Here is a 13,125-nt window from a genome sequence, read left to right as displayed (position 1 = left end):
CCTTAAATGTTGCAGCAGCCCAACCAGCAGTTCTAAAACAAACTGTAGTTTCAGTCATGCTTATATTAGCAACAAGTTTTTTTTTTCTCACTCAGTGTCATTTGAGGCAGCTAGAGTAGTTCAACAAGATGTGCTTCATTTTTTGTAATTTTTTATATTTTACTCATGTTTAGCGAACAAGTTAGCGTTAGCATTTTCCCCACCTTTTTACTTCCTCCTTAAATTCCATCTTAAATGTGGAAGCTCGACCAGTAATTCCAAAACATTTTTTTCTGACTACTGCTAGAGTAGTTAAATAAGATATGTGCTTTTTTTTTTTTTTTTTTTTTTTAATCACTCACATTTAGCACGTTTTCCTTTCCATCTTAAATGCGACAGCAGTGTTTGGAAATCACAGCCAAGTGTAACTGCCAGGTTAATTCTCCATGTAAACTTGTTTTTTTTTTTTAATGGCAGATTGTGTGTTTCTTATATAATTACAATGTTATTACAAAGACGGTTTGGTTTGTTAAATAAAATGCTGGAAATCGAGTTTAGCTTGTTTCTTTTTATCTATATAATGATCGATAAATAAAAAAAAATCAACAAATGAATTAATTTTTAAATAATCATTAGTTTCTATAGCTTTCTATCCAGGTAATGTTTTCTACATATTCTATCCAGGTAATGTTGTGTTATCCACTATTTCTTTATATGTAGCTTAATAATTATGACCAAGAATTATCCATATTAGTCAAAATATTAAATAATTTGATTTAATAATTATGGTAACCTTTGTCTTTTTTATTATGAATTGCACTGATGGTGAACTCAATCAGATTCTCACAGCAATGTTTCAGCAATCTGAAGTAAAGCTCCTTTAAGTCTCTCTCTCTCTCTCTCTCTCTCTCTCTCTGTTTGTCTCTCGCTCAGCTTTGAAGTCAGGCCGGCTTGGCCTCTCTCAGACATCCCTGTGTAATTACCGGCCCGCATAATGAGACCACTTGGCTCCATCGCTTGTGTATAAAACACACACATGCACGCCCACACACACACACACACACACACACACACACACACTCACTCTCTCTCTCTCAAGCACATGCTGCACCATGCATGAACGCTACTTTGAAGATACACAAACACTGTTCACTTTCTCCTACACGGTGCACGCACACACACACACACACACACACACACATTTAAGCACGTAGGAGCGTGCCCACAAACTGATGATTTTGCAGAAATGTCAAGTCTAGCTTGAGCCAGATACAACACAAACCACTGTTATTTACAGTATCTGTTATTCTTTATAGTGAAACACTGCGTGGGCAAAAGTGTTGGGACCCCTGCTCTTCGGACATTGTTTCCTCTGCAGTCCAAGGGTATTATTAAAACTGTTGAAGAGTTCATCCTGCTTTTGTTGGAGTAACTGTCTCTACTGTCTCAATCTGTGAGGATTTGAATGTTTCCAGAATGTTCTGTAACAGTACCTGTTCTGTTTGTGTGTGTTTTGACTGACAGGTGGAGATGGAAGCAGCCACACCCCAGCCCAGGAGCTTCCCCCACAACCTACGCCCTCCGTGCCTCCTACGCCCACCATGCCCCCAACACCCCCCACATCCCCTACGCCCCCCAACACGGAGAAACCATCCAATCCAGAGAATGGCAACAACAACAACAGCCTGTCACAGCCGGACTTCTGCAAGACACCCAGCAAAAGCATAACATGTGAGTACAATGAGCGGTTCTAAAAGACTACACTACCCAGAATTCCTCTACCTCTCAGCTAACATGAGTAATCTAATTCTCATACTGTCATCATGAGAGACTACCATATTTTTGGATCTTGTTGAAACAAACAAAAATTAGTATGATTTTGGAACTTTATTGAAAATAAAAACAACAGCATTACTTTATCTGCTTAGATAGATAGATAGTAGGGGTGAAGAAATCGATCGAAATTATGTCATGGTCTCGCAAGCACGTGCGCGCTATGCAAATGACGCTGCGTGCTACGCAATCGGTGCAGCACACTGTAGCCAGCGCCGCGGACATTGTGACTGCTCAAAGAGCAGCCCTTTCTCCAGAGAATGTGGACATTCTCATCTTCTTAAAGAAAAGCTTGAAAATATAAAAATAACAGTTGTTTTGTCTAGCCTCAAATATGTTAATAGTTTTGGTACCTTAAGGAGCATCTTTCTCTCAGATAAAGTTAATAATATATCTTTATTAAAGAAAACAAAACTTGTCATTCTCAGGGGCAGAGTCTTATTTTTCATGTTTAACTGTTATAGTAGGATACAGTTCAGTTTGTTAAGGCTCTAATTGTTCTATTATTTTGTACATGACTCTTCCTGTATTTTTTTATTATTTATTTTGTTATGTTGCACATTGCTGTTTTAATAGTGCACAATGCTGCTACCAAAAAAAAGCCACTAGATGGCATTACATATATATCTTAATTAAATTATTTAAATTTGACCATTAGTGCCTAATGTGGTGTATTACAGATCACTTGTATCACTTTGCATCACTTATATCAAGCCCACCTTTTGAAATAAGATTTTGGAAATTTGATGAATCAAACCAATGAATGACCATAGACTAATCTAAAACTGGCATAGGCCTCTCTGCTGTAAAAAAAAAAAAAAGAAAAAAAAAGAAAATCGAGAGTCGAATTGGATCGTGACCGTAAAATGGAAAATGAAATCAAATCGAGGATTTAGAGAATCAGGACACCCCTGATAGATGGATGGATGGATGGATGGATGGATGGATGGATGGATGGATGGATGGACAGACAGATAGATAGAGACAGACATACATACAGACTTACTTACTTTATTGATCCCAAAGGGAATTTAGTGGATATGCACCAGGGCACCGTGGCTCCTGTCCTGACATTGAACTGTTTACCTGGCATTGATCTCATTTCATCGGTTGTCTTCAGTAAGACAAAAATGGGATTTGTCAGAGAGGAATACAGTACACTATATGGGAAAAAGGTTTGGGACACCTCCAGATTACACCTACAAAAGATTCCATGATATTCCATTTTGTTCTAAACCCATACACATCAATGTGGAGTCAGTCCCTCTTTTGCAGTTCTCAGCTTTCTCTGGTGTAACTCTGCAGGATTTGATCAACTGTGTGTTGGATACTCACATTATATTAATAATTTGGACACCCCACCCTGTAACTCTGTAACTTTGCGTGGCCGGAAACTCCGTGGTTGAGTTGCTAAACGCTTCCACTGTTCAATAATATCACAAACAGCTGTCCTGTTAATGCACACTTTTTTCGCAGTGTGTGTTGAGAAAAGGTACAAGACCACTGGTTGCAAGACCACATTTTATCATAGCGTTGGGCAGCCAAACTGTCTGTAGTAAAGACTAGTGCATATATCATGATATACCACATTTAAGTATGGTTTCAGTTATTCTTCGAAAAAATATGACAAAATAATATCATTGCTTACATTTTTCCAACTTTGTTTCAAAGTGATATTAAACCAAACTTTCACAAAATGAGAATTACTACCTTTTAGTGCAGCAATATATATGTATCAAATGAAAACCGACGAGGTAGATGCAGTAGCTATTTTTTTCAAAAGAACAATGCGTCTCCATCGTTCAGCTCTCATGAGTTTAATAACGTAAAGCAGCGTCATGTCGCAAAACCACATTTTGAGGCTTTTTTTGCGAAGATTACTTTATTATCACTTATATAAACCGAGTTTATGCAAAGTGACCACGCCAATACATTTTATTGTAGCCTACTTTATATATTTGCATGAAAAATGTATTAAATTACTGTAGAAACGATAGGGACGATAGAAGGTAAGTAGCATGATAGACACTTTTCTATCGTACCCACGATATTTATCGTCATATCGCACAGCACTAGTGAAGACAGTCAAAAATGTTCTGCCATTAAAACAAATTACACCCCACAGCATGACACCAGCCATTTTGGACGTGTGACACGTGAGCGGGAACTATTTATCTGCCCTTTATCTAAGTTCATTGGTTGTCTTCAATAAGACGACAGCGGGATTCGTCACTGAAGATGACCCGCTGCCGTTCTGTTCAGTGCTTATGGTGTCGTAGACACTATGATTACAGGCCAAGACTCAGACAGTCAGACTGTTTAGTGCACGAGCGTGTGAGTGTGTGTCTCAATGTGTCTGTGTCTGTGTGTGTGTGGATGCAGGCTGGCTGGATGGGTTAAGGCCTGCTGTAGACCGTGACTCAGCATGCTAAATAAAGGGTGGATGAAGGGCAAGATTGTGTTAGTGACTCACTGCCCTGTTGCTGCTGTTGGCAGAGAAAAACACACACCCACGCACCTACCATCAGGAATTAGGCCAAATATGAATACACACTGGCACACATTGTTTTTTGTTTTTTGTTTTAACACAAGAGAAATACAGGCCACTATGTGAAAAAAAACATAGGCATTAATGTAGAGCAGGGGTGTCCAAACTTTTTTTGTTGGGGGCCAGAACGAGGAATATATTTGAAGTCACGGGCCACAGACTCTGTAATAAAACAAATAATGAAATATACCACTTTAAATAATACTTTTTTCCTGATTACAACCATTTTACTTGACTTAATATCTTTAGCTTTGACAGTGTTGTGTAAACTACGATTTTTCAAATTGATGTTTAATTTCATGATGTCTCTTAATATTAAACTTTTTAATTACGGCAACTTTTCGACTCTTTGCCCCGTTTTTCTGCGCTAGAAATGCGCACCCTCTCCGCTTTTAGACTCTTTGCCCCGTTTTTCTGCGCTAGAAATGCGCACCCTCTCTGCTATCAGACTCTTTGGCCCGTTTTTCTGCGCTATAAATGCGCACTCTCTCCGCTTTTAGACTCTTTGCCCCGTTTTTCTGCACTAAAAATGCGCACCCTCTCCGCTTTTACACTCTTTGGCCCGTTTCTGTCACCTAGCGTTCAAACGTTGAGTTTCACATTATAAAAACTTGCTTAACAGCGGGCCAACTTTCATTCTATTTCTAAAATACCTCGCGGGCCGCTGCAAAAAAGGAAACGGGCCGCAAATGGCCCGGGGGCCGTAGTTTGGACACCCCTGATGTAGAGTCAATCCCCCTTGTAGGTCTCAGGTGTGAATCTCTGCAGATATTGATTGGTGATTGATTGAGGTAATGATTGACTTTACGTGGTCGGACACTTCGAGTCATTTTGATCGGAGCTTTCAAACCTCAAATAATGCAAAGAAAACAAGTTCATATTCATAAAGTTTTAAGAGTTCAGAAATCAATATTTGGTGGAACTACCCTGGTTTTTAATCACAGTTTTCATGCATCTTGGCATGTTCTCCTCCACCAGTTTTACACACTGCTTTTGGATAACTTTATGCCTTTACTCCTGGTGCAAAAATTCAAGCAGTTCAGCTTGGTTTGATGGTTTGTGATCATCCATCTTTCTCTTGTTAGAATGGTAGGTAAGGCGATGATCACGCTCACTGCTCTTTCGCATATGAACACCTACTGTATTGTTCGTGCTGAACGTTCTGTGTTTGCATTTTTCTTCGGACTATAAAATGAGAGTTTATGTACTTTAGATTCCCATTCATTTGTTCAGCTGGATTCGGACCAAAGACCTACAGGTTTAGCTCCTCAGACTCAGGAGAGTACTTACAGGCCTCAGTCCATTCAGAGCTCGTAAGTCAGAGAGTTCAGTAGAGCTCAGAATGAGGGCGTGCAACATTTTGGATGGCTTACAAGACATGCAGACAGACATGCTTTCTTTTGTGCGGTAATATTTAGAGACGTGGGTCATATGGTCCATTGAGGTACAACCCTAAACCAGAAGAAGTTTTGTTATTATGAAAAGTATGAAATGCACTTTTAACAATGAATATTGTCACAAAGCAGGTTTACACAGAGCAAACCCAACATATTTCAGGTTTTGTCATGCTTTTGTAATGTGAGCAGCATTTGATTTTGCATTGTCTTGCTGGAAAATGCATGGGTATATACTGGAAAAGAAATTTGTTTTCAGCGGTCCTAAAGTCAGCATATGTTGTCTTAGATCTAAATATACTTTTCAGCATTAATGCCGCATCACAGACATACTAACAGAACTTCTGTACCATGACAGACCCTGGCTTTTGAATTTGTGGCTGATAACAGTCTGGATGTACCTTTTTGTATTTGGTTTTAAGCTCAGAGAGCATTATTATTTTTCAAAAAAGATCTGGAATAAAGATTTGTCTGACCAGATTGCCTATATATACTGTATATATTTGGAGCGTTTTCTCCCTCTGTTTGATTTGGTTTCACACAGGTATAAACATATGTATGTACGTGTGTGTTCAGAACAGTCGAGCAGTCCCCCCGGGCGGTCCGTGCCCTGACTGCATGTGTGGTTGGTGAGGTCATGTTGTGGCTGTCCAGTCACAGCTTGTGTGCTGACACACTGCAGACCCCAGCTACTGATTATTTACTTACTTATATAAGGCTCTGGTGTGGCAGTAATGACCAACACATGCCGAGTGGACGCTTAAAAAGCTGCTGTTTCCTTTAGCACCTCCGGAACGGACCTGCACGGGCCGTCTGCGGGACCAGCCGCGGTGCCGTTGGCCTGGAAACCAAGTTTGGCCACAAACAACAGCACTGGTGGTGGTTACCAGTGTCTCGCTATGCACTGAGAGAAGTGAAACAACCATGTCATTGATTTAAAGTGCAATTTTTATTTTTGGTCTAAAACATATACGGTTTCTTGCTTTTTCGGTTTGCCTAAAAGTAAAAATCATGTCTTATTAAAAGAAACAAGTTAGAAGAAATAAAATTTCTACTAACCATCTCTACTACGAATGTGCCTTATCGTATTGTACGCAATAATATCGGCACATTTTTTGAATATCGTAAACGATAATATACCCTGAAATATCGTGCCATATAACCCACCCCTAATTATCACATCAGGGTACTACTTTTTACTGTTTTTAGCAAAATAAAATTTTACACTGTTCTCACTCCCCATATACAGCTCTGGAAAAAAAATAAGAGACTACTTAAAAATGAATGAAAACCTCTGGAATATAATTAAGAGGATAATGGATGATCATCAAACCAAACTGAACTGCTTAAATTTGTGCACCAGGAGTTGCAAAAAGTTATCCAAAAGAAGTGTGTAAGACTGGTGGAGGAGAACATGCCAAGATTCATGAAAACTGTGATTAAAAATCAGAGTTATTCCACCAAATAATAATTTCTGAACCTTATTAATTTGAACTAGTTTTCTTTAAATTATTTGAGGTCTGGAAGCTCTGCATCTGTTTTGTTATTTCAGCCATTTTCTTCAAATAAATGCTGTACATGACAATAATTTTATTTCGAATTTGGGAGAAATGTTGTCTGTAATCTATAGAATAAAACAGCAATGTTCATTTTACTCAAACATATACCTATAAATAGCTAAATCAAAGAAACTAATTCAGAAACTGAAGTGGTCTCTTAATTTTTTTCATAGCTGTATATATACTAAAGACAGATTATATCTGTCTAGTATCATTTATTTTACTTTATTTGAAGTGTATTATTAGTAACATGACATTCTGGATGATTTACTTCTGTTACAAATCTGATACAATTCTTGTATTTTTTAATATCTCAGTTTGGGGTAAGAAATGAGAAATGAATGAAGTAATAAAAATATGTAGCGCTTTCAGACAGAAAACAAGTTCATATTCATAAATTTGTAATAGTTCAGAAATCAATATTTGGTGGAATAACCCTGGTTTTCAATCTCAGTTTTCTTGCATCTTGGTATCTTCATCCTCCACCAGTCTTACACACTGATTTTGGATAGCTTTATGCCACTCCTGGTGTAAAAATTCAAGCAGTTCAGTTTGGTTTAATGGCTTTTGACCATCCATCTTCCTCTTGATTATATTCCAGAGGTTTTTAATTTGCTAAAATCAAAGAAACTTGTCAATTTTAAGTTGTCTCATTTTTTTTTAGAGGTGAATTTTGGTGTAACAAATGAAAGTTTTTTTTCCAAACTTCCTTTTTTCAGTGTGGTCTTGTAGAAGGTGTGGCTCCACATGCAGGAACCCACGGCCCCCCGGCAGCTCATTTGGATGAATTACGTTTTGCAGAGCTGAACGTTCTGAAGGCCCTCACAGGCTGGTGTTTAATAAGGCCGTTTTTGGAGAGGTCTGAGGGGTTTTAAAGGTTTGAGGCGTGTGGAATGTGATTGGGCCCAGAAGGCTGGAGGTGAGGTGGGGGAGTGTATGTGTTGGCTAGGCTTTGAGTGTGTTGGCGAAGGAAGAGAGGTACAGGGAGATGTGAGGAGACTGAGGGCGAGTGAGCTGATAGCACGGCGCCAGTTCATATGATGCCTCTTCCTAATGGTTCCAGTCTCTACGCTCTCTCTCGTCTACTGGTTCTGCTTGGAAGGTGCCCACGGCCACCCAGTAAACCCTTGTAATGTTGCCTTCAACATCTCTGCAGGAATGGGCTATTACTGTATTTTTTCAGACTATAAGGCTCACTTAAAATCCTTTTATCGTCAGTTCGCCTTATAGTCCAGTGCACCTAATGTATGAATTTTACTAGTTAGGTTGTAAGGAGTAGTAAAGCTACTCCGATGAATTACAGAGTTATAAGGGAGTTAGGGCTGCTAATTGCAGATGGCTAGTGCTGCTAACTGCGGCTGGCTAGCGCTGCTAACAGGGGCTGGCTAGCACTGCTAACCACAGCTGGTTATCAATGCTAACCAGGGCTGGCTAGCATTGTTAACTGCGGCTGAGTAGTGCTGCTAACCAGTGCTGGGAGTTTATTTTAACCAAGGCTGGCTATGCTGCTAACTGCGCCTGGCTAGCACTGCTAACCGTGGCTGGCTAGTGCAGCTCATTGGGGTTTGGCTGGCGCTGCTAACCAGGGCTGAGTAGCACTGCTAACTGGTGCTGGCTAGCACTGGTTACCGTAGCTGGCTAAGCTTCTAACTGTGGCTGGCTATGCTGCTAACCGCGGCTGGGTAGCGCTGCTAACCGGGGCTGAGAATCTATGTTAACCGGGGCTGGCTAGCGCTGCTAACCGGAACTGTCTAGTGCTGCTAACCGTGGCTGGCTAGCACTGCTAACCCTGGCTGGCTATGCTGCTAACCTGGACTGGGAATCTATGTTAACTGGGGCTGGCCAGTGCTGCTAACAGGGATGGCTAGCTATGCTGCTAACCGTGGCTGACTATGCTGCTAACTGGAGCTGGCTAGTGATGCTAACCAGGGTTGGCTATGCTGCTAACCGCAGCTGGCTAGTGCTGCTAACCGCTGCTAACCACTTCTATCTAGCGCTACCAATATCTTACTTAGTCCCTATCATTGTGTAGTCATTCCCCTCAGGCATTCCTAAGCTTTTAGCTATCTTGTCTGGCTTCAGTATTTTTTTAGGCTGTAAGAACAAGTTACAGTTTTCTTTTTTGTTTTTTTTTTACAGAGTGTTTGCATTTATCATAAGATTCCACAGAAAAATAATTGTAGGTGGTTCATTTTCATACAGGAGATCTGGAGTGTAAAGAACCATTTTAAATGTACTAATAAACCTGATGTAAAGGTTCTTTTCCCAATTTAAAGATTCTTCACATTTGTGAATTTCTTGATTCATTATTCTTTAGGAAACCAAACCAGGTCTTCTATGGCATCAATCAAAGGACTTGTAGTAGCTTCAATTTTAGAGTAAAGATAAAAATATTATTTAAAAAATAGTATCTGTGGACTAAGGCACAATATGTATCTATGATCTGAGAACCGTTGATTTGAATCCCGGGTAATGCTGCTTCACCATCAGCAGCCAGAGTCCGAGAAAGCACCATCAGCCATGCTCTCTCTCTCTCTCTGTGTGAATGGTATATGGTGCTCTCTCCACACATCACTCCTAAGGTAATGCATATTGATCAGCACAGACATCTGTTGAATGTTGTATTGTAGCTGCAGCGCTGCACTTTCCTCCAAGTGCACTTATAGCTAGATGGCTGGATTTACATTATATCAGCGGAGGCAGGAGCTTATAGTTTTCACCCTTCTAGTATTGAGGGTATTTCTAGTGATAGGGGGAGTCCTAGAGTGGGTTGGGAAATTGGTCTTTCAAATTAGGGAAAAGGATGGGATTAAAAAAAAAATCTGACATTTCGACAGAATTTCTGTGCTTGTTTCTATGATCTCAGTGATCAATAATCAAAGATTACGCAACAGCGTAGACAAGATGTGCAATTGCCTGAACAGCATTGCATCATTGAGTTCACAGGGAGCGGCTTGCTTTATAGACCAGTTCACTCTGGTGAACTGAGGTGAGCACTTGCTTATTAACAATGCCAAACTCACAAACAGGTCACTTCTATTGGTCCAGTTCTTCTGCAGTGTTAATATCAGGTTTTAAATTTCAAAGACGTCTAAAAGTCAAACATATACACTTAGACACACTTGGCAAACATCAAGGGACAGCAGTTTCTTGAAATTCTACATTCTTCTTTAATTCATTAATCACAGGGCATCTGACAATACAATATATTTACGATAAGTTGCCCATGATAACGATGATATCATAATACTGATTTAGCTATTTATAGGTAAATGTTTGAGTAAAATGAACATTGCTGTTTTATTCTATAAACTAAGGACAACATTTCTCCCAAATTCCAAACAAATATTGCCATTTAGAGCATTTGTTTGCAGAAAATGGCTGAAATAAAAACGCAGAGCTTTCAGACCTCAAATAAATATTAAATTAAGTTCATATTCATAAAGTTTTCAGAGTTCAGAAATCAACATTTGGTGGAATAACCCTGTTTTTTAATCACAGTTTTCATGCATCTTGGCATGTTCTCCTCCACCAGTCTTACCCACTGCTTTTGGATTACTTTATGCCACTCCTGGTTTGATGGCTTGTGATCATCTATCTTCCTCTTGATTATATTTCAGAGGTTTTCAATTTGGTAAAATCAAAGAAACTCATCATTTTGAAGTGGTCTTGAAGGTGTATATCACAGGACAATTCTCTACGATACTATCTGTGTTACTGAGAAGGATAAAATACTCCTAAATAAGCAAATACCAGGATTACAGTTCCAGTAAAATGTTGGGATGCACCATTAATGCAGTGTTTTTTCAATATTTAAAAATGTTATGCATTATAGACTAATACTAAAGTCATCCAGAATATTATTTAGTAAAAAAAACAAAAAAACAATGTTTTATATTTTAGATATTTCAAAGTAGGCAAATTTTGCTTAGATACAGACAGCTTTGAACATCTTGGATCTGGATTTTCTCACCCAGTTTTATAAGGTAGAGTCATCTAGAATGTACGCTTTCAGTGAACAGCTGTGCTCTGAACTCGTCAAGAGTTCATTATTTGAATTTCTTGCCCTCTTAAAGTGTTTAAGGGCATCAGCTGTTGAGTTGTGAAGAGCTAGAGTTACAGGTATACAGTGACTATCCCTATTTTAATAATGGTTAATTCATATTATTGCAAGAACTACTCAACTAAGTAAAAAAGTAAAAAAAACTATATCTTAAAAATTAAGGTCAGTCAACCACCCAAAAAAATTAAGTGCAATCACAGTGACCATCAAAAACGTTGTGATGAAACTGGCCCTCAACAGAAACCACTGTGGGAAAGGAAGACCATAAGTTACCTCTGTTTCACCAGATACAGAATCCCAGATAAGAGCCACCTAGAATCTTCACACAGTATTTTGGTTTATTAATACATGATTCCTTATGTCCACCTTCATTATCTGGATGACTTCATTATTAATATATATATATATAGGGACATGCAATGTACGTACTGTATGTGCTGCAGTGACTAAGCGAAAGTAAAGCGACTTTCTGAGGTTTAAGTTTGTCCTGACCTCGTAAAGCTCACATCTGCATGTGTTGTTTCTATTTATCAGCGTTTACTCAGCCTCTTTCCAGAAATCCTGCTGTTTTTCTGACGTACAGGAAGTGCATACTTTCCTAACATGCATGAGGTCATCTCTAAGTTTAGTCCTCTTAACCGGTAACACTGTCACTGCAGGCTGGATTTCATCACGCTGAAGTCTGGACGCAGGTGTAATAAAACAGCTGCACAGCTGAATTCTGGGCTGTATCACCGAGCCATTGACTTGCTAATCGCTAATAATAGCGAGGGCTGGATTGAAGCAGTCTGCTGTAGCCGTGCGGACGCAAGGGAATTTACCGCACTTTGCTGACTTTAATTAGTTCATTACGCAGAAATAACCAAATTAAAAAGTTATCACAGCACTGAAGAGTCTTAAGTGTTCTCGTCCTGTTGCTTATGGGTTGCTATAAACAGACTCTAGCATTAAATAAAACTCAGCGGAATCCTCCTGATGCTTTACACCAAAGACTGTACAAAAGTACAAAAGCATGAACTGTATTTTCTCCTGTGTTTAATTCCAACACTTGTACGAAAATGATACATGATTTTTTAAATTTCATCTGTAGCTCTGGCTGTATTTTTAGGGTCATTGTCTTGCTGGAAGGTGAATCTCCTTCCCAGTCTCAAGTGTTTTGCATCCTCAAACAGATACTTTTCTCCAGGATTGCCCTGTTTTTTAGCTCCATTCATCTTCCCATCAACTCTGACCAGCTTCCCTGTCCCTCTTGAAAAAAAACATCCCCAACACATGATGCTCCCATCACCATGTTTCACAGAACCTCTCTTAAACAATGGAGGCAAGGAAAATCTTCCTTAGAACTGGAGCAGGAACCAAGTCTCACATGTACTTTCTACCACCACATGTACTATCAAGACTAATGTATAAATGGGGGACCCTTCCTCCTCTGGTCAGACAACTTATAAACGAATGTTAAAACGTTATGTCTAATATATTCAGTGAATAGCCACACCAGCAGTGGAAGAGTTTAGAAAATTCCTAGTTAGAGTTATCAGTAGTGGAGCATGAGCATCTAGTCCGAGGCAGGTGGAATAAACTGGGCATGGGCAGATGATCTGTGCTGGGTAACAGGGAAGCTTGACTTTCAGAATCTTCCATCAGTCTGACCAGATAAGTAAGAGGAGAACCTGATATTGGAACTTTCTGGGGAGTCTTAGGGGAGTTTCGAACACCTATGTTTAAGTAATAATACACTTGATGTTTGTG

At 39.3% G+C, this 13,125-nt stretch overlaps 1 protein-coding gene across 1 annotated transcript in view; it reads left to right on the top strand.

Moving 5' to 3' along the window:
* The window catches only part of mdfi (MyoD family inhibitor), a 77,134-nt gene that overhangs the window by 39,684 nt on the left and 24,325 nt on the right, over positions 1-13,125 (top strand). Inside the window, exon 3 of the mRNA XM_007247753.4 lies at positions 1,504-1,710. Coding sequence (XP_007247815.1) covers positions 1,504-1,710 — 207 coding nt within the window. The remainder of the gene's footprint in view (positions 1-1,503; positions 1,711-13,125) is intronic.

Source organism: Astyanax mexicanus, chromosome 24 (assembly GCF_023375975.1).
Source record: "Astyanax mexicanus isolate ESR-SI-001 chromosome 24, AstMex3_surface, whole genome shotgun sequence".
NCBI classification, from domain to species: domain Eukaryota; kingdom Metazoa; phylum Chordata; class Actinopteri; order Characiformes; family Acestrorhamphidae; genus Astyanax; species Astyanax mexicanus.
The sequence above is the reverse complement of the archived record's forward strand: the minus strand, read 5'-3'. Positions and strand labels throughout refer to the sequence as shown.